The sequence below is a fragment of the Poecilia reticulata genome, chromosome 14 (assembly GCF_904066995.2).
Source record: "Poecilia reticulata chromosome 14, P_reticulata-male-v2, whole genome shotgun sequence".
Lineage (NCBI taxonomy): Eukaryota > Metazoa > Chordata > Actinopteri > Cyprinodontiformes > Poeciliidae > Poecilia > Poecilia reticulata.
The window spans coordinates 24,547,505-24,573,751 of record NC_088843.1 but is presented as its reverse complement, the minus strand read 5'-3'; the positions used below and the strand labels follow the sequence as shown (position 1 = coordinate 24,573,751).

The 26,247-nt window shown below is 38.1% G+C and overlaps 1 protein-coding gene across 2 annotated transcripts in view; it reads left to right on the top strand.

The window, feature by feature from the left end:
- The window catches only part of tmem132e (transmembrane protein 132E), a 449,956-nt gene that overhangs the window by 308,886 nt on the left and 114,823 nt on the right, over positions 1-26,247 (top strand). The window contains exons 1-2 of one of the 2 annotated variants that reach the window (XM_008428502.3): positions 3,475-4,150; positions 7,323-8,280. In XM_008428502.3, the coding sequence (XP_008426724.2) occupies positions 4,072-4,150; positions 7,323-8,280 (1,037 nt within the window). In that variant the 5' untranslated portion in view covers positions 3,475-4,071. Of the gene's footprint in view, positions 1-3,474; positions 4,151-7,322; positions 8,281-26,247 lie in introns of those variants that run through there. The other variant, XM_008428504.3, reaches the window with a different exon arrangement.

Genomic DNA, 26,247 nt, shown 5'->3' with positions numbered 1-26,247 from the left:
ACAATTTTTACAGATCTCAGGTTTGTTCCAGAGCAGAGGAAAATGGAAAGTAAATTCTACCTCAGCCTATTTAGTTCTAGTCCTGGGAACACTGAGGGAGCAACTCCCATAAAGACCTGAGGGGTCAAGTGGTTCGTAATAGAGGAGCACTCTACTACCAATCTAAGTTAATTTCTGAACTTATTTGTTTTGTTTTTTTCTATGTATGGACTTCTTGGGTTATTACCAACAACTCTGAAATTTTTTATTATAGAAATGGGGACATGTTCAATATTTATTTTGCCTGCTGTAAACTAAATATTGCTCCTTCAAGGCAAAATTAACATTACTTTCATATTTTTACGCAGTTGCACACCCGCAGTAAGACATATTGTACCTAAACTAGAATAGAGAATTATCCTATTGTTTCTCTAATCCAATAAAAGACAAACCACTACTGCAAATATCCATACGCAAAGACAAATCAAATGTTGGTATTGTGCAAAATATAAGGCGAGTCACCGTCAAAATGATTTGCTAGAAATAAATAGATGTTTGCCATTGTGCCCGTCTCTTCTGCTAAGTATGAAAACAAAAACTCACTAAAAAGTTGAGCAATATTAAGTATTGTTTTGACCTGCAACAATGTAAACCAAGAACTATTGCACCTACAACTAATTACTATTAAGCACATTAGAAAGCAATGAACACTGGCCAACTGGATGAGTTGGCCAGTTTAACACATGTTTTTGCCTGTAGTCACCAATCAACTGAACCCAGTCTGATTCACAGAGGTGGGATACACTTTATTTCTTTGTTACAGCTTGCACTCACAGCTTTTGCATCATTGTGCTTTTGTACCCTAGAAGACGAACCCAGTGGTGTACATAATCATAAGGGCTCTGGATAAGTACAAGGTTTTGTAATGCTACAAAGATGGGCACAAAATCCAACTGTCATGACAAAATGGTAACACCTGGGAGAAAATAAAAGCTAAGCAAGTCAGAGCAGAGATTGCCACATACCTGTGGGTGTTTTGAATTTAGTGTGGGTTTCACTAGTTAAATTGAGACTTGAACTGTTTTTTTTTTAAGAGTATCTGGACTGAATAGCTCCCTTCCAATTTAGCCTTTACGTTAAACCAAACAAAATGAACACCTTAGTTCTCTACATACCTTTTTATGCGTCCATGTGTACACCACCTTGTCGTTATGTCTATTGTTTACATTCTCTCCTGAGATTTCACATTGCTTCAATACAGCTTAAAGGTGTTTTGCTGACCCACTGGGAAACTGAAACAATACATGTGGTCGTGAAGTCCCACTGCAGTTGGTCTGCAAGCACACTGAGATTCATGATTCATATTTTTCCATAGATTCTTTCTTACATCATGTGCAATGGCTAAATGTTACTGCACACTTTTGAGTAGTTTCCGGGTCTCGATGAGTATGGAATATTGAATTGAAAATTGAATATGGAATATTTTAGTTTCTAGACTTCATTCTCCATTCTGTTTTGCACATAATCCACATAACTAATTAGAGTGTCTGGGCTCTCCCTTTGAGATGGGGTGAAAAGCTCAGTCATCAGGGAGGTGACTCGAAGTACAGTAGTTGCTCCTCCACATCAAGAGAAGTCTTCTTGTTGAGGTGTTCCAAGCTTGTCCCACTGGGAGGAGATCCACAGGAAGATTCAGTCCTTTCATTTCTCGACTGGCCTATAATCACCTTGGTGACGGGAATGGGAAGCCTGAGCCTCTCTGATAAGGATGCTGTCTCTGCGACCCAACCCTGGGTTAAATGGAAGATAATGTACAGATGGAACTGGAGTGTGTGTTCCAACTGTCAGAGAATGTCTTACTTGGAAAGGTTTACTCTAGGGTTATTGGAAAGATGCTCAAGCTTATTTTGTCCTGACTGTGGAACAGTGGACCAAAATTGCAGAGAGATCATGGTTGTTTGATGTATGTGTACTTGTGGGTCTGGAGAAGGGTTGAAAGATACTTTGTGAGGTTGTGGGAGTGAGGGTTCAGGAGATGCTTTTAATATATATATGGTATAAGACCAAATCAACAGCTGTCTGGATTCTTAGCACAAAGTTGAAATTGTTTCTGATGCACATTGAACTCTACCACAGATGCTTCCTGTCACAACTATGTTTGCAGTCTTTACAGACAAGATCTCAGCTAGTTGTGCTCTCAATAGCTATTGAGAGCATGGTGTTGGGCTTAAAAACATCAGGGTTTCAAATGTTCTTTTTGCACATAATATACATTATGTGGAAAAAGTAAATTTGTAAATGTTAAGTGAATGACCTTCAAAAACCTCAAATAATAATAAAAAAAAGTTGTGTTCAGGTGCTGTTGACCAAGCAGGTACACCATATGCAGAGGCTTTGTCTTTGGTTTGATTCCCAGCCTTCCCCTTCTCTCTTCCTGTCAAATTACTGTTCAGTAAATATCACTAGCACCAAAAGAGCTGTATAATGAGGTGCTAGCTTGAGTTTCCTTTGCCCTCTCATTTAAAAAATAAATAAAAAAAAGATGCACCTGCAGCAGGTGTATTCCAGCCTTTCAAAAATGCTCTCCCTGAAGTGCCTTGCTCAAGGGCACCTCACAGGTAGCTAAAGAGCCAGGAGATCTGGGGATTCAGGTTTTGTCAGAGCTGAAGGCTACATCCACCTCGAGACAGTGAGAGGAATAAAGCAAAGTAGCAACGCTGTTTAAACACAGCAGTGATATCATATAGACCTTTAGCAGCAGGGAGGTAAAAATACACCACTTTGATTATTGGAGTTGGCAGACAGACAGTGTGTGTATCCTGAAACGTGAGGCACATATTTGATCCTTTCCTGAGGCACGGATTAGTGGTGGAGTCTGAGTTTTATGTTGTTGTGTGGCTTGTAAAATATGCAGCAGCACTGGTGGGAGCTTTGTATGGCGGACCCCAGAGCACGACTCGGTGGGATGTCTTCTGGAGTGGGACGTTGTGGATTTGTCAGTCGACCGAGACGAGAGCACACATTCCTGTGATTTAGAGAGCTTTGGGGTAATAAGGAGACGGCCTCTGTCGGGTCTCCTCCATGGGTGTAAGTGTCCTTCTTTTGTTGCTCCCTTTCAGCTTATAGACCCCCCTCCAACACACACAGGTCCGCGTATTCCTCTTTCACTATGGGAATTCCAGGCACATGTGAGTGAGGCAGCATGGCAGTGTGTGCACCCCTCCCCCTGTGCCGGTAACCCCTTGTTCTCATGAGGCCGGAGCATTCTGAAGGGGGGTTGACATATGAGAAAGGAGGAGCATATCTAAGCTAATTCATCAATAACCTTTATCTAATCCCTGCTTTTCCACTTCTCCTCCTCACTCCTTTCTCAGTCTCTCTTTTTCTCTCTCTCTCTTCGCCTTAAGGCATTCAAGCAAAACATCCATCCCCCATCTCTTTTTCTCTCTCTGGCTCACATGAGTCTGCCTGAACACGTTCAGAGAGCCAGAGAGGGAGAAGATAAATCGGGCAGGAGTGTGTTTCTTGTGTGTGGTGTAAGTTGAATCCTCAGAGGGCTGCGGGTCCTGACTATCACCCAGAGCTAACACGGTGATTATAGACTGGAGACTAGGTGTGGCGAGATGTGGGGAAGTAGAGGGGGTGAGAGTTGGGAAGGGGGGTGGCCAGCGTCAGAGGCTTTGTCTATAGTCCTCGTACAGCCCACCAACCGGGAGGAGGCTCAGCTTGTCTGTCAGGGTCTGTCCCGGAGCCATGCACAGTCTGGGACTCGCCGCGCTGCCGTGTGGGGCTGAGCCACTCTTTAACAGAGAGTTAGCTTCAAGGCGTCAAGAGAAGCACAAGTTTAAGGAGCTCTGTGTAGCTGGCAGTGAGGACATGAGCGAGTGAAGGACTGCCGGCGCTTTCAGCTGTTTTGTTCACTCATTCATTCTTTATTCTACAAGGATTTCTTATTTTTAAGAGAGCCAACAGATGTACATGGAGTAACACCGCATTGGAAGAGGATTTACTTCAAAAGGACACCTTTGATTTGGTTTTAAAATTTAATTTAGATTTAAAGGATGAGATTTCAATGATAAAACCACTTGGAATATGGGACTTTTAATCTCTGATTTGGACTATGGGGACAGGCAACTATGTGTTTGTGCTCAACTCTGGATAATTCTCATAAGTATGTCTCATTTTCTTTCTTTCACTCTTAAGTTTATTTACCTTACTTTATTTGTTTAACAGTATAGGGTAATGGTGTTTGAAAATGAAGGATTCTGACTTTGTGACTTAAGGCTAGTGTATTATGTACAGTTGGTTAAAAAAATAATAGTTGTGTGTTTTTAAAAAACGTGAGTAAAGCTTAAAATCCTTCAAGGCCTTTGTTTCCGTACAATGCTTTTGGGGACACTGCCAAGTCTGTTCCAGATCAAAACATGGTTGAATTTAATAATGGGCTGCTTACAAATATTTGACTTTGTCGTCACTCACCAAACTAATAATTAGTTGTAAAAGCACAGTCTCTGAGGACTTCTTCACATCTGTTGTCTGAAGTCGACCGACTTCTTGCACTTGTGAATGGGTTTCCTGATCCAGGACGATTGGACCACAGTGTCTGTGCATGTCCTGATTTCTTCTCAGAAATAGGATGTCTGATGTTACATCATGAATTATGTATTGGGTTAAGGTCGAGGGCTTGGGCTGGTCACTCCCTAACATCAATATTGCTGGTCTGGAACCAAGATGCTGCTTGTTTACTGGTCTCTGTTGGGTGGTCTTCTTGTGAAAAAACCCATTTGAAGAGCATTTCTTACTTAGCAAAAGGCGGTAACTTCATATAAGGCATGTATTCCTAGTAGCATAGCATTAGAAACATCTCTATATCATGATGCCTAAGCCACCATGCGTCAGACTACTTTAACTTAAACACGGTCACCTGTTGGACTGCCTACATCCACTAGAACCAGTTTTTCATTTGGCCTGTCAATGAGTGATTTGGAAAACTAAACCTTTTCAGCAAATTCTACTGTTTAATTGATTGGGGCTTCTTGCTGATAGCTTGGCTAAGCAAAGGTGTTTTCAAATCATTACTGCACTCATAGGTAACCATGGAATTTGGATTATTGTACAATTTAGCAATGTATTGAAATTAGAAATTTTAGTTTTATTGTGAAACTGATAAACTCCACATAATCATCTTGAACTTAATTATTAGTTTGGCCTTTTTTTCCAATCTTTGAGAGCAAAATATACCTGTTTTTAGTCATTGTTTGTTCTTCAGTGAGAACATTTTTATTGTAATGGCCCTGTAGTTATCTGTAAGATGTTCTGTGCTGGTTTGTTTTTGATCTTTTTTTTCCCCCTAAAACCGTACTTAGGATTAAGTAGTTAATTATCTATTAACATGAAAACCCATTACTTTTTATCCCCTTTTAAAAAGTACTGCCTTTTTGTACTACAAGGCAGTAAATACCACAAATTCTGTTACATTCTGTTAAACTTTAAGTCCATATGTCCAATCTGTAGAACTTGTTTTGTTGACCTGCAGCTGATGAATGGCTGAAAAAAAAAGCCAAAACGGCAAGAAATCAAGGCTTAGTTTTTAGATTTTTCATCCACAATATTCTGGTTTTAGTTTTGATTTCAACGTATTTTGCTGAGCTCAGACTCTTTTCTGCATATCTTGATACATTTTTCCTAGTCGTGCACCAACTGATCATCCACAATTTCTGATTTTGGGTGAAATTGATCTTATCTTCATTTAAACTGCTGTGGTTGGATACTTTTTTTTGTACTAATAGGAAAACTTAAATCACCAGTCACCTTATTGTTGGTTTAAATTTTTTTGTTTGTCGTCAATGGATCTCAAACCTCGTGATTTTGTAAAGGCAAAGTGCTGCTTTTGAAGAGGCTCAAAAACAGCTCTGTGATCTAAACTGTTGTGCAAGTTTAGCTTTTTTATAATTTTTTTTTTAGTTAATATAGTAGTTTGGGAAGCAATGCTCTGACGTTTCATTTATATTTGAGAGCACTAAGTTAAGCCAAGTTTGCGTTGTTTCACAGGTGCGATTCAGTGTTTTTCATTAAAATAAAATTGGAACATTGAAGGTGAATTGTGACCTTTCAACATCTGATGTTTCTAAAAATAAATCAGTATTGGCCAAAATCGGAAACATTGAAACTTTTTAAAGATCTTGATTGGCCAAAAACGGCAACTGGTGTACCCCAAAAGTTTATTATTTAGAAAACATCTGGGACCTCATAGAGGAATACACTCACACCATTCTGTTGTTGCTTTGCTAATATTTTGAACACAAATTTATATTAAATTTAATTATCCTTGAGTGACTTGTTGACAGTTCAGTAATATAAACCAGACTGTTTGTTGGACGTGTGACAACAGTAGATTATTATCTGATTAGCGAATGTTGACCTGTTTGACTCTGTCTCTCAGCCGACACAACAAAGAGGTCTCACTTCCTGATTCATTTTTGTTACCGATTCCCTATCTTCATAATTATTAAGCAAAATTCACATTTTGCATGTTTTTATGCTTTTGTGTCTCAGATGCTTCTAGCAGCCCAATCGCTTAAAAAGAAACATCGAGTCATTTATTGCCAATAAGTTGATGCTATTTAGTGTCTAGAAAACAAGTTGTTTCAAGAACCTCCTGGTTGGGGTGCTGTCATGGTGAAGGGGAAAGCAAAGCCCACATATGGAGGCCGTAGTCCTTGACGCTGAGGTCACAGGTTCAGGTTCAAGTCCCAGCCAGATGACCTTTGCCACATGTCTTCCCCCTCTTTCATTACCTACTTATCATCACTCTCAAATAAAAGTCGCCCAAGCCAAAAAAAAAACAAAAAACCTCCTGGTGGTTAACTCGCACTGTGCTGTTACCTAGCAACCCAAATGGCACTCTGTCCGTTGCCTAGCAAACTAAATAAAGTTCCAGCATGTCTGGTCAGCTGGTTTTATTGCTGTATTCACTGCTTGAAAAGACAAGTGTTTTGTTCTTGACTTGCTATTCAGAAACCACTTGCAGCATCTTGTTAGTTGTGTAGCAGACTCCACTTCTGCTTTTCAAAGAAGTATGGTTGTATTATTGTGCATCTGTTTCACGTGTGAGTGTGACGATAAGGGGCATGGTCAGCAGCATCTTATTTGGATTTAAAGCTCAAAATAGACAGAACTGAGCAGACTAAAGTCTCATTATCTGAAAATGAACATGTTGTACAAACAATGTAATGAACATGTTTTGTACAGCCCATTGACCTATCCTCAAGGAAGCACGAGAGGTCACCTTTAGAGAATCTGTTGAAGAGTTTAATCACTCTTGTTTTTCTCTTTCTTCCCAGCTCTTGCAGGTAAAATCTCCCCAACCAGCTCGGATGTCCTGTTCAGCGCCTCAGCGATGACAGCCAGCCCTCCACCACCCAGTGTGTATCTGCCTGCCAGCTTCAAAATGTCCAATGCACAACTGGCTTTCTTCTTGCGGGAGGCCCAGATCACAGGACAAACGGTTGGCGGCAGCAGGAGGAGCAGCAGCAGCAGCTCCGGACATCCGCTGCAGCGCTCTGAGAGTTTTGTGGTTTTCCAGACAAAAGACCTCCCCGCCATCAACATAAGCTTTGGGCCTTTTGCCCAGGACCAGGCTCTATCCAAGGAGCTGCTGCAGCCAGCCAGCCCTCTGGACATCCCGGGCCAGCTGACAGTTGGCTGGAAGGTGCGGGCCTTCATTGTCCAGGCGAGGGTCTTCTCCAACAACCCCATCGTCCAGGTGTTCTTCTACATTGCAGGCCGTGACTGGGACGACTTCAAGGCTCAGGACAACCTGCCGTGCATCCGACTGCACGGCTTCAGGGACGTCCGGGAAATCAAGACGTCCTGCCGCATGAGGGGCAACCTGGCCAAGTGCTTGGCGCAGCTGGAGCTGCCTCCGTCCTGGTTCAACACCAATGTGGCACCGCTGGGCCGCAGGAAAAGCTCCGGCGATGGGCTCCTGGATGGATTAACCAGTGAGACGCTGCAGGCTGAGCTGTACTACACGCTGCACGAGCCCAATCTGGACGGGGAATGCAGCGAGGGTCACAGAGGGGGCGGCGGGGCCAGGGGAGAACCTCTGTCACAGCACCCTCTGCTGCGCATCGGGAGTATCAGCCTCTACCAGGCCAGTCAGGAGCAGCTGCTGGTGGACAAACAGCTGGACAAGAACATGTTCCTCAAGCTGCCAGAGAAACCACTCAAACCTGGAGAAACGCTGAAGATCCTGCTCTACCTGATGCCCAACTCCACTGTGGAACAATTCACCCTCAAGTAAGTCTCATTTCTTTGTTCACTGATGCTCTGGTGGCTTGATAACACACACTTCTCCATCTCTGATAGCCCATTTTCTGCCTTTTTTATTGAGAAACTGGAGAGTAGAGATGCACAACAGAGGCTCATTTAGTTTGTTTTTTTCTTATTTTAATGCATCACTATCACATGAATATAACACATGAACATGATTTATGTTTTTCCAACCTAAATCATGGAATCTATTATGAATATGATTAAAACTTTTTTTTTAAAACTTTTTTTTTCTTGCACATTTTCTCCTCAAGCAAGTGTTGTCAACAAGTTGATGAGCAACGGTACAAATAAAACCATGGTGTAAATGTTGACTACTGTCACGTGACAGTTCAGTTCTGCAAAAAGTATTTGCTCTTTTAGATTCTTTCTAAAATGTCATAGATAAAAAAGTTAAAATAAATTTAAAAAGTGTTGTAGTTAAAAGAAAATAAATAGTAGGCAGATACAACCAGAGTAAATACAACACATTTTCAAGTGTTGATTTTATCCAAACAAATTACATTTATTTCCGATAAATGGGCCCTCATATCTTGTGATTTTAGATGTGTGAAGTTTGTGACAGAAACTTCTCACACTGCATGAGTTTGTGGCAGAAAATTTTATTTTCAGATAATAAATCAAGACTTTATTACCAGATAATACAATTTTTCATCGCAATCCCCTCTTTTGAGTATAAGAAAATATTGAATATTTTATGTCAATCACATCAGATTTTATTCTGATGGTTTTTTGCAGCAGAGGTTCTTTGGTCTTGTTCTTGCCAGAAACGTTTTCTTGCATGCTAATCTAGCTTGAGGAGATAAGCAAGTGGATGAATTTAACTGGCAGCCAGTCTGAAAATGTAAGTTATTTTAACTAATGTTTAAAAAAAAAATATTGAAAAACATAAACAAATTATGATAAAAAGCTTAAGATTTTTTTTTTCTTTTTTTTCTGATCCTCCCTCTAACTTTCTGAGGCCCCCACAGCGCCGCCTGGTGGCCCTCACTTTGAAAAACACCGGTCTAAATCACTGCTGGGTCTCACTTGTCCGAGTTAAGGTCAAGATCAAGATCCAACAGTCAGAAAGAGACACTCCACAAATATTATGGATGTCACCATCATATTTTTCTGTGCAGTTCAACACAGAAAGATATGACAAAAAAAGACCAAAACCAAAATAAAATCCGAAAGGGAGCAAATACTTTTCCACAGTTCTGTGTCTAAATATCCTGGCATGTTTGTAATACTCATCCCTGCTACGGGTTTCCCCTCTTCAGGCTCAGTATTCACGCCCAAGATCAACATTTTTACGTTGCCTCAAGATGAATTCCTACATTCTTTGACAGCATCAGTTCATGGAGTGAATTGGAGTGAATGCATGTGCAGCTAATGTTAAACAACTCCAATTCATTTTGTATTCGCCATTTTGGCCTCTTACCACATGAGCTGCTTCGCTGTTTCTGGTCATTATGGAAAGATGAGCATGTAATCACGTATTTCATTCTTCCCATTAATTTCCCCTTCACTGCTCAAAGTGGTGCGCCTGCAGTAATTAAAGTCAGGTAAGATAAAGAAGAAGAGATAGTGTTGTAGTAAAGCAGCTCTCTTGTGTTACCTATTTGAAATGTTGGCGTATGACCAGAGATTTCTTCTTTTCTTTTTTCCTCCTGTGAGAACAAGCTGCTGCTCAGAGTAGGTTGTGTTTAAAGGTCAAGTCATGGCTGGAGGTGACACACTGGAGCATGCCACCTCTCTACTGCAGGATATTTCTGGCTCATATTGTGGAGAAAAACAAACTGAATCCAGGAGAAGATTAGAAATATTATTTATTCATCTTGTTTAGCTCATTTTCCTTTGACCTGGAGCTGAATTCAAGAAACTAAGTCAAATTTCTCATTACAATAAGTGTTTCTATTTTCAGCATTTTTGACCCTATTTTTATTCAGTTACTTAAATTACTTTAGATGCTAACAATTAGTATTATCTAAGAACTGAATGCTCCTCATCCAGTCTGAAAAACAAGAGATTTTCTGTTTTAAAGCTTAAATGTTGACCTTCTACTCCGTCTAAAGCCAGATTTATTTCTGATAGACAATTTGTTACCATCAACAATTTGTTCATTTGTGCTACCATCTGCAATTAAATTTTCCTTTGAATAATGTAATTTACAGTATTTCTGGAAGCATTTAAGATATTTTTCTTTCCTTTTTTCAAAGTAATTGTGAAATTTCTTAGGGTTTCTGATATATAGAATTTTCAGCTTAAGTTTTTGGATTTAAGATATAGAAAAAGCAATGTTATTAATACATTTTTATTAACATTCCAATACAGAAAAACGTTGTGCAATTGATAAATAGTTTTATAGCAACCCATACATAGTTCCCACAAGTCTGAACATGTGGGTCGCTATGGTGTTGTAGTCTCCTACAGATAAGTCTCCTTGCAATCACATTTAATTAGTAGCATGAACAACGCAAATAAAATCGAATTTATAAAGAATAGAATTGAGCATTGAAACATATTATATGAACACAGCATTAGCATCTTGATCGCTCTGCTTCTGTTAGTTTTTCCATCATGTGAACTATTTTTTAAATTATGCATCATGGGTTTCATTTTTTTATATCAAGGACGGACATTTATCATATTGTTTATTCTTTGTTGTGATAAATGTATTAAAATAATATTGATTTATTGTTGTGACAATAAATTTCACTTAATGGAATTTAATAGCTGTAATATTTTCTCTATAATGAAAGCATCAGTAAATATCAATACATTTGAAAATATAATTAAATGCAGCTACCAATTGCAGTTTAATAATACAAATCACATTTCTTTGTGACTGGCGTCCTAAAGAAACGCATTACTAATAGGAATGTTTTAGGTTTTAGGAATGTGTAGTCGCTGTGACACAATTGCAGCTATTTAGGTTACTTAACAAAAGAAGTAATAAATAGCCCTTAGTCACTATTGCAGTGGTACCACAAGACATCTTGATAAAACTTTAAGTTCATATCTCCCACCCCAACTATCATCCAATATAAACCTAGAGTAAAGTTTTAATGATGCATTCAAGGACTATTTTTGGATACTGCATGTTTTGTCACTGTATTATTTCTACATTATTTACCCTGTATATGACTCATCCATGCTTCTTAGCATAATAAAAATCTTAGAATAAATATCGATTTTAAAGATGACTTAAATGAGATGTCCTAGGTGATTTAGGTGAAAAGAGATAATGGATCATAATGCAAGCTTTTATAGAAATCTCTCTAATAGGTGTCCATTAGTGGCTATCAATTTGCTCTTTTTAACATTTTCTTGGCAGAGCTTCTCTCATTTCAATTGAATCGCTTTTGTTGCCTCTGTATTTGAGTTTTAGGATGTTAACTACCTTTCTCAGGGCATTATGCACATTTTCCGCTCTCTCTGATATTAGAATGTCGTCTCAGAGGGATTTTAATGGCTGTGACAGTAAACGGTACTGCTCTGTGTTAAATTCGAGTTTGACCTGTTCTCGGGTTGAAAGATGCTGAGGGAACAGGAGGCCCCAAATAATTCCACTGCTCTTTTCCACACTGTATTTGAAAATGGAAAATGAAGGATTGTTTGCACTTAACAAAGCTTGAGGAAAGCAGTTTTTTCCTTTTTGTTCACTTAAAAGCCTGTAGGAGAGAAGCAACGGCAGGCCATCATTAACTAATTCAGGACTGATGATGAAACGCTCTGTAAATACGCTTGTTCTAATATCTTACAGACCTAAACATGGAGCTTTGCAGAGCCCTAATTAAGACCTAGTTACTCCTATAAACCCTGCTCAAAGCCAGTGCGCTTTCTGCCTGCAGGTAGTCTTGTACAGTAAATCATTTTGCAGGTATAAAAACAGAAAAGATCAAAACTTGTACATATTGAATCATTAAATGTTGGTAGTAGAAAGTTATTTTTTTATTAAGCCTTGAAATGTTGTGGGTGGATATGATGCAATCATATCCACCCACAAGTATTAGATGAGAACATGTTGCTGACCTAACAACGCAGAGAGAAATCATGTTGTCTGTAAGCAGGATGATATGATTCTTTGGTTGTATTAGACAAAGATTATCAGGAGTAAAATCTCAAGGACTGGAGTTACAGACCTCTGCTGTACGGTAGCTGCGTTTCCACTGACCATATAATTGCACAAATTGGAATTATGCAAATAAATTTGCTTTGTGGGAACGCGACAATTTTATTTTTTTATACTTTTTTACGCTTGGAAGAGGTGGTTTCCTGCTGTGTCCAAATTACTGTATGAAACTGCAAAGGAAACACTTTTTCACGAGTCACATGATCAACAGCTGGATGTGGTGAAAACGACAAAGACGACAAGGGGAAGCAATTGGAGAATGATGGCATGGCATGATTTTCATTGACTTATTGCTGTGACAAACTTATTCATATGTGATTTTAATGACGTTTCTTATTTAATGGAAATACCACAATTGCAAAATACTTTTTGTTTTTTCACATTATTGGAATATGGACAAAGTTTTGCGCAAATGGTAAATGGACTGAACTTTATAGCGCTTTTCCAATCATTTTGACCACTCAAATCACTTTACACTAAAGTCACATTCACCCATTCACATTCACACACCGATCGGTAGGCAATTTGGGGTTTGGTGCCGTGCACATCAACATGTGGCAGGAGGAAGCTGGAATCAAACCTACAACCTTCCGATCACAAGACGACTACTCTACCAACAGAGCCATAGTCGCCCCATGGAAACACAGGTATTGTTGATAGGCAATATGAACTTAAAATATTTTGACAAAGTTTGCATAAAGTGGTGCCACTGAACAGCTAACATTACAAAATAATAGCAATGAGTCGTCTTTTAATCAATGTTTGATACCAACATTTAAACTAGAGGTCCTCCAAACAACTAAAGTAATAATATTGTGCAAACATAATCAATTAGCTGGTCAGTGTCCAGATAAATCTGAATTCTTACTAGAATTTTTTTTTCCCCAAGATAAACAGTAAGATAATTATTCACAACAAAACAGTTTTACTGTGTATGTTTGTAGCTTTAATCATCTCTCAGAAGTGTGGATGAAATCCCAAGTAACTAACACGATGCTAAATCACTACGAATTACAACCTTGAAAGAAAAGCACTGATTTTAGAAAGCAATATGTCACCTTGTAATTCACACCATTAACAGGAAGGGTGATAAAACACTTCAGTATCTGACCCATCAATAGGACGTATCAGAATAGAACTAACAGAACCACTAGTGACACTAGTACCACAGTTTGAGAAGCATGGACCCAGAGTGCTCTGCTGGTGAGGGATCCAAGCCACTCAAGTTCTGAAAAACCTGATCTCTGCCTGTCTTTTAAACAATGAAACTAAAATCCTTTCTTCAGTACAAGCCCCTGTAACCAAGCAACCATGACTAAAAGATACAGCTAGCTTTGTAATGTGCTTGATTATGGTTTACAGATAAAGAAAACCAAAAATTCAGTAACTAAGAAAGTTACAATTCTTCTATAAGGTCAAAAGAAAAATGTTTAATGTGAAATGTTACACTGCACAGCCATGGGAAAGCCTGCCAACATGGCATTTCTCCAAGTAGATGGTTGCTGTCACTCTGCATAAGAGTGCAGCATCCTATATAAAAGGACAGCTTGGTGGGAGGAAAATGTGGTGGACAACAAGTACATCAACATAGATAACTGCAACCATTATAGGACTGAGAGATTAATCCTATTCAAGAGTTTGGAGCAGAGTTATAAGGCACGTGGACTTTGGCTGAAGCCATTTCTGAACCAGAGAAAACATCAGCAGTGTCTTTTTCACATTTATCCAAATGCACCTCAGTTTCTCCAAATCTTAGAGAAATTTCTGCAGACTGCATCCAAAGCAACATATGAATCTCCTGCAGCTTTGCAAACACGTTTGTTTTCTTTTTAGTTCAAGCTATGTTCTTGTTCTTCCACTCGTCCCTTTTATTTAAGGAATCAAACAGCACCTGGAAAGCCCACTACTCATTAGCCGAGGTGATTCTTTAGCCTGTTTGAAGGTGTGAGATGAACTTGGCGACGGCAGCATGTTTTCGTGAAATGAGCAGGGCCCTGGGGGTAGCTTCCATCTGAAATGTTTTATTCAGAGCTTTGGAGGTGGTTTAGATGTGCACACAGGGTTTTAAGACATTCTCACACTTCTTGTTGCAGTAAGACTTTAATCATTAAAGCTCAAACTCTCAAGCATCAGAGTATACATCTGGTATACTTTTACAGTGTTTTCATACCTGAACCAAACCCCTTGGAAAACCTGTTCTTCTCCTCGCCCCTGGTCGTGCTGCATCAAGAACCACTGAGGGAAATGACTCAAAAACCTCTGAAGTAGACATTAAGTACAATTTCCTTCTTCGCAAAATGTAAACTAAAATAGCGTAGCGACAGATTTTAGTGGTTTAGTGGTTGTAGGATTTATCTTTTGTCTTGGGCAAAAGACCAAGAGTTATTTCTCCTACTAGCGCTAGACACTCGCTCATGTTTAGGTTCTATTTTCCCAGAATGCCCTGCACCTTTGCTGCTTATGCAGCGGTCTCTGGTCCACTTGGTGTTCACATACCAATAAAATGTGAATGCCGCTTGGTTGAAACCAAACCGAGATCTAGGTTTGTAGGCGGACCAGAGTTTTTGGTCCTCACCTTGGAACAATCTGGACTTTCTAGGCAAACGGATGGAATTCGATTAAAGCGGACTAAACCTGACTGGTGGGAATGCAACCTTAGTGACTCTCATTGCCTTCATCAGAGAGCCAGATTACAAAAATATTTCCTTTAAATCAAAGTGACACGAGGGTACAGCCATCTGAACCTGCTGGGGCAAAAGCTACAGCTAGACTTGTAAAACATGAAAAATTTGTCCGGTCCCCTGCCTGCCAGAGCATTTAGCTGACCGAGTGAGGCATCTGCATCTCTCAGCCTAGAAACGAGGGGCTATAAAACAGTAGAGGAGAAGAAAAGGCCAGATTTGCCCCTCCAGTGAGCGAGTGGCCTCAGCAGGGTGCGAATTCACCGGCTCTCAAGGCCAACCGTCAGGCCGTCCCTGTGCTTTGAGGAAGATGATTAAAGATGCAATAAGTGTCTTTAAAGATGAATCAAAGTACCTCTCCTCCAGCTCTCCTTTCATCTCCTCCATCCCTTCATTTTCTGTCGCATTTGGAGACATGGCGCGAAGCCCGCACGGCCACTTGTGGAGTGACCCTTTGACTTTTGCGACGGTTACGCTATCAGAAATGTACAGTGTGTGTTGACGTGAGCATACATCATGTAGAGGAGGAAGAATCAGCGTGTTGGATTTAGTTACCATGGCAATGCACTGATGTATGGCACGAAGCTGTGATGATGTTTGGTTTGGTAACACTTTATTTGAAGAGGGGTGAAAAAGATTGTCATGACACTTTAATAAACATGACATAACACCTATCATGAACATCAATAAGCCTTCATGAATATTTATGACTGTTGTCATAAAGCGTCATTCGGTAAATTATGACACTTTTAATACAAAGTTGACATTATTCAAAATGTCTTTGTTATGACAACTTGACATTAACCAATAAATCATTAATGTTTAAACTTTACCTTTAATAACATAAAGTTACCTAATTTTTAAAGTGCAATCAATAATACTTTAAGAACAAATTTATATCAGTAATGATTTATTGGTTAATGTCAAGTTGTCATAACAAAGACATTTTGAATAATGTCAACTTTGTATTAAAAGTGTCATAATTTACCAAATGACGCTTTATGACTAAAGTCATAAATATTCATGAAGGTTTATTCATGTTCATGACAGGTGTTATGTCATGTTTATGACAGTGTCATGTCAGTCTATTCACCCCCCTTCAAATAAAGTGTTGCCAAGTGGGGCTACGTTGTTTTGAAGAGTAATGTTGACGGACGTTAGTCAGTCTCACAGCATTTACAGCAGCACAAAGGAAGCCATTGGCAGGTAGCATAGCAGGACTGTGCTCTATATTATAGAAAAATAAACCAGATATTAGTCTTTTTGGAATATCTGTTATGAAATCCTGCTTTGTAGTTGGCAAACGACGCTGATTTAAAACTAACAATATGATAAATGCCAATATGATAATTTATTTAAAACATCCAATAAAGTTTAATCATTTAACATGATTTTTTATAAGACTTTGATTCATTGTCTTGATGTTAAAGCTGTAGTATGCGGATTATATAAAAAATAGTTTAGATATCTGTTCAAATTGTTTCCATGTCATGATGGTATAAAATGAGACACAGGAGCAGCACCACACGGAGAGTGATTGTCAACACTAAGACCTACCTCCTGGCTCTGATTGGTTGTTTCTTGTTAGTTCTGGGAGAAGGCAAGATAATTAGACCTTTTTTCACAGATTATCACAGTCTAGTGAAGGTTTCAATAAGTATGTAAAAAATATTTTTTATAAATGTTACATACTGCAACTTTGAATGAAGTTGCAGCATTATTGTAAAGTTATTTTTGCTCTTTTCTCCCGTTTCTTCCGAAGAGCATCAATAAACATTGCTTTGATAATGTGATTAAATGTAGTTACTGTGAGCAGCTTAGTGATTTAAATCATCCTGAAGAAGTGTATTTCAAATTGTCTAAGAACAGTATTTATGTTTATAGTGCTGTCATGCATTCAGTCATACAGTTTCCTAAAAAACAAGTAATAGTCTTTTCATTCTTTTTTTTTTAATCACTATCATAAAATGTCTCTCTTCAGATCTCTGTCTTGGCTCGTTCAGATTGAAAACACACAGGCAAAGTCTAAACTTTTGTTTTCAGTGGCCTCATTCAAAGAGCGATAATCGGGTTAGTGATGCTCTGACACTTAAACTCATTTTATCTCAGGCTCATTCAAAAGCTAAATGACATTTTGGAGCAACATGTTCTCTGTCACAGTCTTCAAAACAGTAACTGAGGACATGTTGCTGGGAAATGTTGTTAGAATCATGCCATCTCCATCCAAACACCCCCACATGTGGGTGGCTGCTCCTGCTCACAACATGTGTTCTGCAGATGCAGAGGCATCCTCCTGCAGCTCTGATTAAAGCAGCAGTCGCAGGTTTAATGAGTTTATCACTTTGTGATGGCTGTGCGGTGCATTTGTGGTACATCTGTCCAACCACACAGAACCACTATTGATGTTTCTATGCTGTTATCTAACAGCACAGTTACACCCAAACAGGCCACTTAATGGTGCTTAAACGAAGCACTCTTACCATACAAATAAAAGGTGTGCAACTTTTTGCTACAACAGGACAACTATTCATAAATCTGACTTTTATGGAAGAGTGACAAATTGCTGAATTGCTGAAATGACCCCTGATTTAGAATGTTGCAAATTTTCAACTGTAGCTGAGACAGATGAATACACTTTTTAAAAAAAACATTTTCAGGCATGAAATTTTCTTAAACGGAAAATGTTTAGTATAACACAAAGTATTTTTCCTTTATGTCTTTGATTTTGATATCAATGAAGTCAACTTTTTACTAAACAAACTCGGGCAAAAGACATAAAGAATTTTTGAAGAAAGTTCTCGTTGTTCAATCAATCAATCAAATTTTATTTGTATAGCACATTTTAGCAACAAGGCATTTCAAAGTGCTTTACATAATTAAAGAAAAAATAAAAACAGCATTTGACATTGAATAAACGGTAAGAAAGAGGAAGATTTTGGGCAAAAAAAGATAAAATGTTAAAAGGTTTTTGTTGCCAAGATTACACAAAAACATTTTCTAAGCCAACAAAATCAAAAATATTCGACCAAAAAAGTTAGAAATGGGGCTGTTGTAAAAACATATTGCTCTATAGAATATTTTTACGATTATCTGAGGAATCAGATCTCTCTCTCTCTCCCTCTTTCTCTCTCTCGGCGCCATTCCTACTATTCCTACCAAAACTGTGACAACGCGATTCCGACGCCACAAAAACTGTCGTAGTACAACCATCGCACCCCGAAATGCTCCCCCAAACCCTGACAAAACGCTGCACAATTCAACACCATGATGCTAGCATTTCACAACAACTCATAGGCGGAAGTGAGAGCGTTGCCCACCACAAATGATGATCCGGCCGGAACAGGGTGTGCTACATAATAAAACATCATTTTACGAAGCTTCGAGGCAGATACATTTTCCTCGAGAAATTTTAATAATCGAGGCCCTCGAATCATTCGAGGAATCGTTTCAGCCCTAGTTAGAAACCTGTACTCCTGTCTTTTAACTTAAACATCTGAGACCATTTTCAGAATTTACAATATATTGTTCTTTTCTACGTTTTGTGAAAATATTAAGTTTAAATCGCAAAAATTAAGCCTTTTCAATTTGGGGGAAAAAAACACCCTGAGTGCTTTCAGTCTGTTGATTTTGGCATTCCGTACATAATCAATAGCTCTATTATGTGAAAATGAAGGCTCAGAGACTCACTACTGACAAATCTCCAACACTTTTAGAATCGATACAAAGTGTTTTTTATTTCCTGACATGTTTATGTTTACCATGCTTTACACATTTATATAGCTCTTTTCACCTCATTTTTCATGGAACTCACTTTCAGAAACAATTTTCAGTTCTTTACAAAGAGGAATCTTCAGGATTTATCAGCCAAACTGCCAATTATTTTCCTTTTCGGAGGTTTTCTGGAACCTGAAGCTACAGTAATGAGAAATTAGTTCCTCCAAAATCTTGTTTCTTCATATAAATTTCCAGGAAGCTAATTCCGACCCAGCGCATGTTGATGGTGATGTGCCGTTTTAATGAGACCAAACTGCCCCTTCTGCTGTTTTTACAATCTGACAGATTATTAGAAAGTGACTGTGTTTAAAGCATGTGTGTTATCCAGCCATGTGGCACGACATTAGCTTTTATCCCCGGATTTGCTAGGTTTGCCATCTGTGAACACTCGAGGGTGTTTCACTTTATTCCTACCAACTATTACTATTGCCAAGGATATTATAATTATTTCCACTTTGTTTTGCCAAAGGGCTGCAGCTAATGGTTTGCTAGGAATGTTTTGTTCCATGGTTTATTCATAGGCAGACTTGAGTCGCAGGATACAAAAAGGTTTATGTAAGAGTGTAAATAAGAGCTTTGGCACTGCATGCTTTTCCAATGATGAGCTGCTGTTTTATACCCTGTTGACTCACAAGTAAACATATCTGCACTGCAGCCCTCGCATATGGACTGTTCTCATTATTCTCATCCGTACATTGCAGTTGGAAAAGCGGCATAGTGCCGGAGTTTGGGTACAACACGCAGAATTCAAATGGTTCCAAGTAAAGGCTGGAGGAGAAGAAAGCCCGCTGGAATTCAGGCAAAGTGACCCACATTCTACTTTACTGGCTTCAGCCACACAGGGTGAATGAAGCCCTGAGAAATGGTTCAATGATTTCAAGGTTTGGAAAGTGCTTGATTTCTGTATAGTCCTTGAAAGTGCACAGTTTTCTAATACATACAATCTAACGTTTGACCAAAGTCCTGCAGATGAAATTAGATATTTTCATACTCCTAAAAGAAAGACAGATTTTTTTTTTCTCACAAAATTTAAATCAGATTAAATATTCCTTATTTTAGGTCAGTTACCATTCCAAAATTATTTCCATTTGCTAGGTACCAGAAAACTTAGTGGGTAAATTTTTTAAGAGATTCATTGTAGCTTTGATTTTCAGCATTCAATTTGATACGTTAAACGTTAGTGAAATTGGGTTATTTTTTTAAGTGTTTAAAACTTTACAAAAGTGTATATTTTACTCTCCTTCATCCCTACTGTTGAATATAGAACATCATCACAAGATTAGCTGTCATAAGAGCAATAAATAAGAATAAGAAATAGCTTTTCTTATTCTCTAGAAGTAGCCTTTTTTTAAGGTGCTTGAATTTTACTGTGGGAAAAATGAAAGGCTGGTTGCAATCGCCTTGCAGGGAACGCAGCAACTTCCTGACCCGAGTCTCTGCTTCCTGCCGGCTCCATGGTCGCCTCCTGTCCCGCGTGTCAGTGCCGCCATCGGAGCCGTCTTGTCTTTTCGTTGGCATGTTGATGGGAGATGTCAGCACCTCTCGCCGTGGATCGTGAGAATGTTTGAATCGTATGACTGAAGCGGCCATGCCTGCACCGGGGGCCGCCATGTCAGGTCGCATCAAGCGACACGGAGAACGGCTGTTTAACAGCTCACGTCTCTGAGAGAAACGGGGACTTCCTGCTCACCTTCAACTGCTCCCATTCTCAGTGCAAAAGTCTTAAATCTCGTATTTCTGTCAGGGTTTCTTCTTAAGGTAGCCAAATTTCCTTGATCAAAAGTTGTTCTGATTTTTTTCTCTCCAGAGTTTGCATGGATGGTTTATATCCCTGAAAATGCTTGAATTTCAAGTAGGTCTTTTCAATTGAAAGTGCATAATCTTCAGACTGCACAGTTTTGATGAGTAATTGAAATAATGGTAGTCTTATGTTTTCTGTATTAAACAACTTTATTGAAATTGGGAGACTTTTTTGTTAATTTAGTGACTAGGCGTATAAGGTGTCAGAGACATTTCAAAACATAAAATGCAACCCCACAGGATAATACTACCACCAACATGTTTCACAAGTGAAGATGATGTTCCTCCAGAGTTACCATGGAGCTTCTTCTCTGAATCGGTTATAGAGGCAGACTAGTAATGTTTCTCTGTCCTGATTAGTTCTGAATTATTTTGTAATCCGTTTATCTTTTCCCTTCTTCTTCCTTTACTATTTTGTGGTTATTTATCTCATAAAATCCCAACAAAATACATAAAATTTTATAATTGTATCATGAAAGGTACTTTGCAGGGCACGTCTTGTCACAATAAAATTAACACTTGCGTTAAAATGGTCAGGCACTGGAGCAGAAATGAGTAAAACAAGCAAACAGTAGGTGTGACATTAACTTCCTCTTTTATTCTCTTGCTCTCCACAATGAGACAATAATTTGAGGTGAAGCATCAGAGGGAAGAATTGGTACCACTCCAGAATCCACCCCCCAACCCCAGCGTCCTTAGAAAAATATAACGAGAGTAAACCCCACTTCCATCTGAACAGTTTTTAATAAACTGAACTTTTATGAGTTTTTAAAGCTTCTAGAAAGTTGCATGTGTCAGCTCAAAGCTTGACAAAGTACAGATTTTTATGGAGGTTTTCTCCAGAGTCTGGGTATCTCCAAGGTGATTCAGCTCTTTCCTGGCCTTGAATATACACACTAAGTAAATTTGATTGGTAAATTCCATTTTTGGGCATGAAAAACAATTTTTCACCCTTTATCTATTGAGTAACGCATTTTTGTGTTGTCAGCATATTGAGGTGAGGTTGAGACAAAAACTAACCCAATACAGCTAATTAAAGTAGAGCCAATAAAGCCACAAGGTTCCTGCAAGTCATGCATTAAGTTTGGGTGGGGGGGGGGAAATCATTAGTGTGCTGCATGCGCCTGGGCTTCAATTTTCCTATCGACCAGAAAAACCTTTTAATATTACATTTTCTTTGGCAGGTAATTGTATTCATTGTGTTTTGATTTAATTAGTATGTAATATGGTGCTTACATCTAAGATGTTCTACATGAACTGAAAATGAATAATATATAATTGGATGTTTGTAAAATTACTCAGTCAAAAATTAACAGCAATAATTTTGGTAATTTAGGCTGTCATATGAAAAAAAAAACAGGATTTATTTTTCAATCATATTCTCGCCATGTTCATTTATTCATTCATTTATAAATGTCAGTTTCAAACTAAATATTTAATTAGGATGTTTAAATATGTAGCTCTAAGCTGCAAACTCAATATTTAGCTCACCAAATATACATAGTTAACAGCGAGCTAAATACTTAATTTGAAGATAAATATTTAGTTAAAAAACTAAATATTAGCTAGCTAAATAGTTAGCCCCAAGTTAAATATTTAGTTTGAAGCTAAATATTTCAAGATAAATATTAGATTTGTGCAAAATAATTAGCATGCTTAATAGTTAGCTGCAAGCTAAATATTTAGTTTGAGCTAGTTAGCTCCATGCTACATATTTAGCAAGCTAAATATATCAAATTTAAATATTTTGCAATATTAATATTTAGCATCAAACTAAATATTTACCTTGCTAACTAAATAATTAGTTTGAAGCTTTATATTTAGAACATTTATAACCAAAATGTGCCCTGAGGCCCATTTGTGGACCATGGCGTAACTAAGCTAACCATTTAGTTAGCAACTTACATTTTTAGTTTAAGCTGTGCTAAATATTGTTTTACGTTATTTCTTTTTTTGGGTTGCTGTGTCTGATCCAGTGGGAGCTATTGCAGCCCTTTGCGCTCTCCTGGACCCTCTACTTGCCCTGTGGGGGGCTGAACAAAGTTACTCCATGGGCACCAAATGGCAACTTTCACATAGGTTTTGCTGATGGATGCCTGCAGAATGCACTGGATTTGAAAAAAAGCTAAATGTGCTGCCTTGTGAGATATTCTGTCAAACATTAAATTAGATTGTGTCATTTGTATGAATGTCACTAACACGTGTGACCTGCATTGGCAGGACTGCAGAGAGCATGTTTAGAAACATCACCTGGTTACAGTGGCTGCATTCAGCTGGATAATGGTTCTGCTGCTCTGTAGAAACGGTTCAGAGACGGTTTTGGTTCTGTGAAAACAAGGTCAAGATGTTAACTTGTCGACACGACTTAGGGTCTGTGTGATGTCCAGGAAAAATATATTTAAAATAACGGATGTAATGCACCAAAGTTTACAGAAATTTAATAGTTTGCTGGTGCTGGATTCCATCATAAAATAAGACGTGTCAAAAACCATCAAGCAATTTTTTTATTTTACTTTTGGGGCTCAGAAAACACAACCTATTAAAATCCATACAAGAATATAAATTAATTTGTAAGAAATCTGCAGGAAAAAAACTTAACTTTTGGTGCCAACGGTTTTTCATTGTTGCATAGATCACTTCACATGATTTAAATTGTTTTTACAAAGCTGATTGCTAAATATACTGCTAAATGTATTATAAGGTTCTAATTTAATGAAAAGTCTTTTAAAGGATTACTACTCCAGCATTTTCTGTATTGTTTTGCTTTTTTGAAGCATAATTGAACAGCAACCGTCCTGCAAGACGCTAGTTTAAAGATAAAACCTGGGATAAATTGACAAAAGCTCAGCCCTCCACATCTCCTCAATCTTCTAGGTAATCAAAGTCGCAGCTCTGTTCATCTGTTACAGTAATACTGTTACAGCGATCCTTTATCCCTGTAAATGAATTTTCCTTCACTTTAAGCAAAAGTGATTTTGAATATTTGAATAATCATAACGTTTATCTCCCCAAACTCATCTGATTATTTTCTTTTTGACAGGTTTCACCCTCAATCATGAAGAAAATATGATTAGATTAGACAACCATGTCTGTGTCAGTGCTGGGAAATATTTTTGATGTTTTCTTTTGTGAAATGTTAGAACAAGTAAAATTACAACAATTTAGTTTGTTTAATACAGTGTAGGAAGGTGAGACTGCTCCTTCTTATCAAGACAAGACAAAGATTAAAGTATAAGTTCATCTGTATGAATTAAACAAAAAAAAGCAATTTATAATGGAAATTCAAAAGTGAAACTCTAACTAGAGACTATTAATCCGAGAATACAATTTAAGCTTTTTATTTCTGTTATTTCGATTTTGGTCTACAAAGTCAATAAAAACTTATAATTCTGTTTCTTGGTTGGTGCTCCTTTTGCATCAATTACTGCATTAGCTGTCATTAATGGGGCTGCTGGGGCCATTTCTAGTGACTATTGTATAAAAATATAAACATTTAATGTGATCACTGTATTTTATCTAGTGTGTCTAGACAATCTAGTTCATCTGATTGGTCAGCCAGACGTTCACTTCAAATAAAGCAAGTCCCACTTTTCCCACTTACACCGATGCATACATGTCACCATAAGGAACAATCAAAATTCCCTGTGGTAGTTGCTAATTAAATGAGCATAGCTGAAATGCAGCACAGAAATTATTTTTGAAGTCACATTTTTTTTCAAGCCTTTACTTTTGATGACTATGGCTTAGAGACGATAAAAAAAACCCCAATTCAGTGTCATAGAAAATGAAAATATCACATAAGATCAATACAAAAATTGTATTTTAAGTAAATGTTAATTTCTTTACACTTCACTTTTGGTTGGACATCTTTTTAGGTTAAATAAAAATATGAAACTTTTTCAAGACATTCACATTTCTTTAAATCTAATATCATGTCCCTCCTCTTGAGCCTGTTCTCTGTCTCACTCAGTCGAATAGCAAAGGAGGAATGAGTGACTGCTGACATTCAGTACTTTTGTAAAATTTTGAACTCTAATTACATTTTCAGTGTTTTTTGTCTTTAGGGATAGAAAACTTGTTGTTTCAAAGCTCATAATTGTCACAGTAAATATATGATAATTCTTCATGCATTCACTTGAACATCCAAAGCTTAGTCATGGAGGCAAGTGCTACAACACAATTCACTCCATATCATATTAGGTAGGAGAGCTTAATATGGCAAAAATAATATCCAGCTTCATTGTTGGTCTGCAGATTTTTCAGATGGAAGCCCAAAGCAGAGTATTTCACAGTTAGCAGCAGGGATGAAGTCTACAGGTGACTGCAGTACTGGCAGATCTTTGTCCAAGTTGAACAAATCTGTAATTTGAACTCAGCTTGGTGCATTAAGTAGACTGACAAAACTCTGACAATAAGCGTAGAGCAGCTTACAGCAGATGTGAAGCTGGAAGAGTAGATTGATGAGCAGCATTAGCCCAGGAAGCCATGTCTAGACATCCACTCAGAGGGAAAGGGAAAGTACACAGGGAGCAATGGGAGATGGAAAGTTAGAAACAATAAGAGGAAGTTTGACAAAGTAAGGACCACAACACCAACCAGCTTCTCATTAAACAGTTTCTCTTTTTATTGGGCAATAGATAAGCTCCCACTGACCTCCACAGGGCTGGATGTATTAGATTTATCATGCTTGACCATCTTGCCTCGCTGCAGCAGCCCTAAAAAAAGACATTGTGAAAGCTTGTTTTCATCTCACAAATTTGGAGGGTTTTTTGGAGTTTGGGGGAAATCTGTATGGGGCTAAAGGTCAGTTTTGGAGTGGCGTTTACTGGTGAAGACAAGTTTATTGCAAGAAGTATGTCCAGAAAAGCATACGTCTCACTTTAGTTTTTAGTTTTTGTTTGGTATTTGTTTTTTTTTTTATTTCTGTGTGTTCTTTCCCATTGCACAAAAAATTATTTACTCCACTCTTGGCTATAAGTTTTTTTTTAATTATGTTTTATTCACCATCTCAATTGAACTTAACTTTTGACTTTCACTAGATCACTCCAAAACCTTTACATCAACCTTCTATATTTTTTTTTAGCTATTCAGAGGTGGATTGTTGAAGTGCAGATAGTTTTATCAGTTGCATTAAGTAGGATCAGCACCTGAAGTGGCATCGTAAGGGAAGCTCCAGCACATTTGATCAACTAGTTTTACCATTGAATGAACTGTACAAGTGTTGACTTACCGTCCAGAAACCACTTGCTACAATCTTGTTGGTTGTGCAGGAGGCTCCGCTTTTGCTTTTCAAAGATGTTTGGTTGTGTCATTTTACACCGAGATTTTTATGTACGAGTTTAAACGTTGAGTTGGGGGGTGTGGCCAGCAGCAGCTTGTTTTGGATTTAAAGTGACAGAAGCCCTAAAACAGCTCACAAATCTCACTATCTAAGAATGATTATGTGCAAAACATATAATGAACATGTTTTATATAACCAGTAGATCTACCCTAACCTGTTCAAGCAAGCATAATAAGTCACGTTTAAAGCCTTTTCTTATTGTATTCATATATAATTTATAT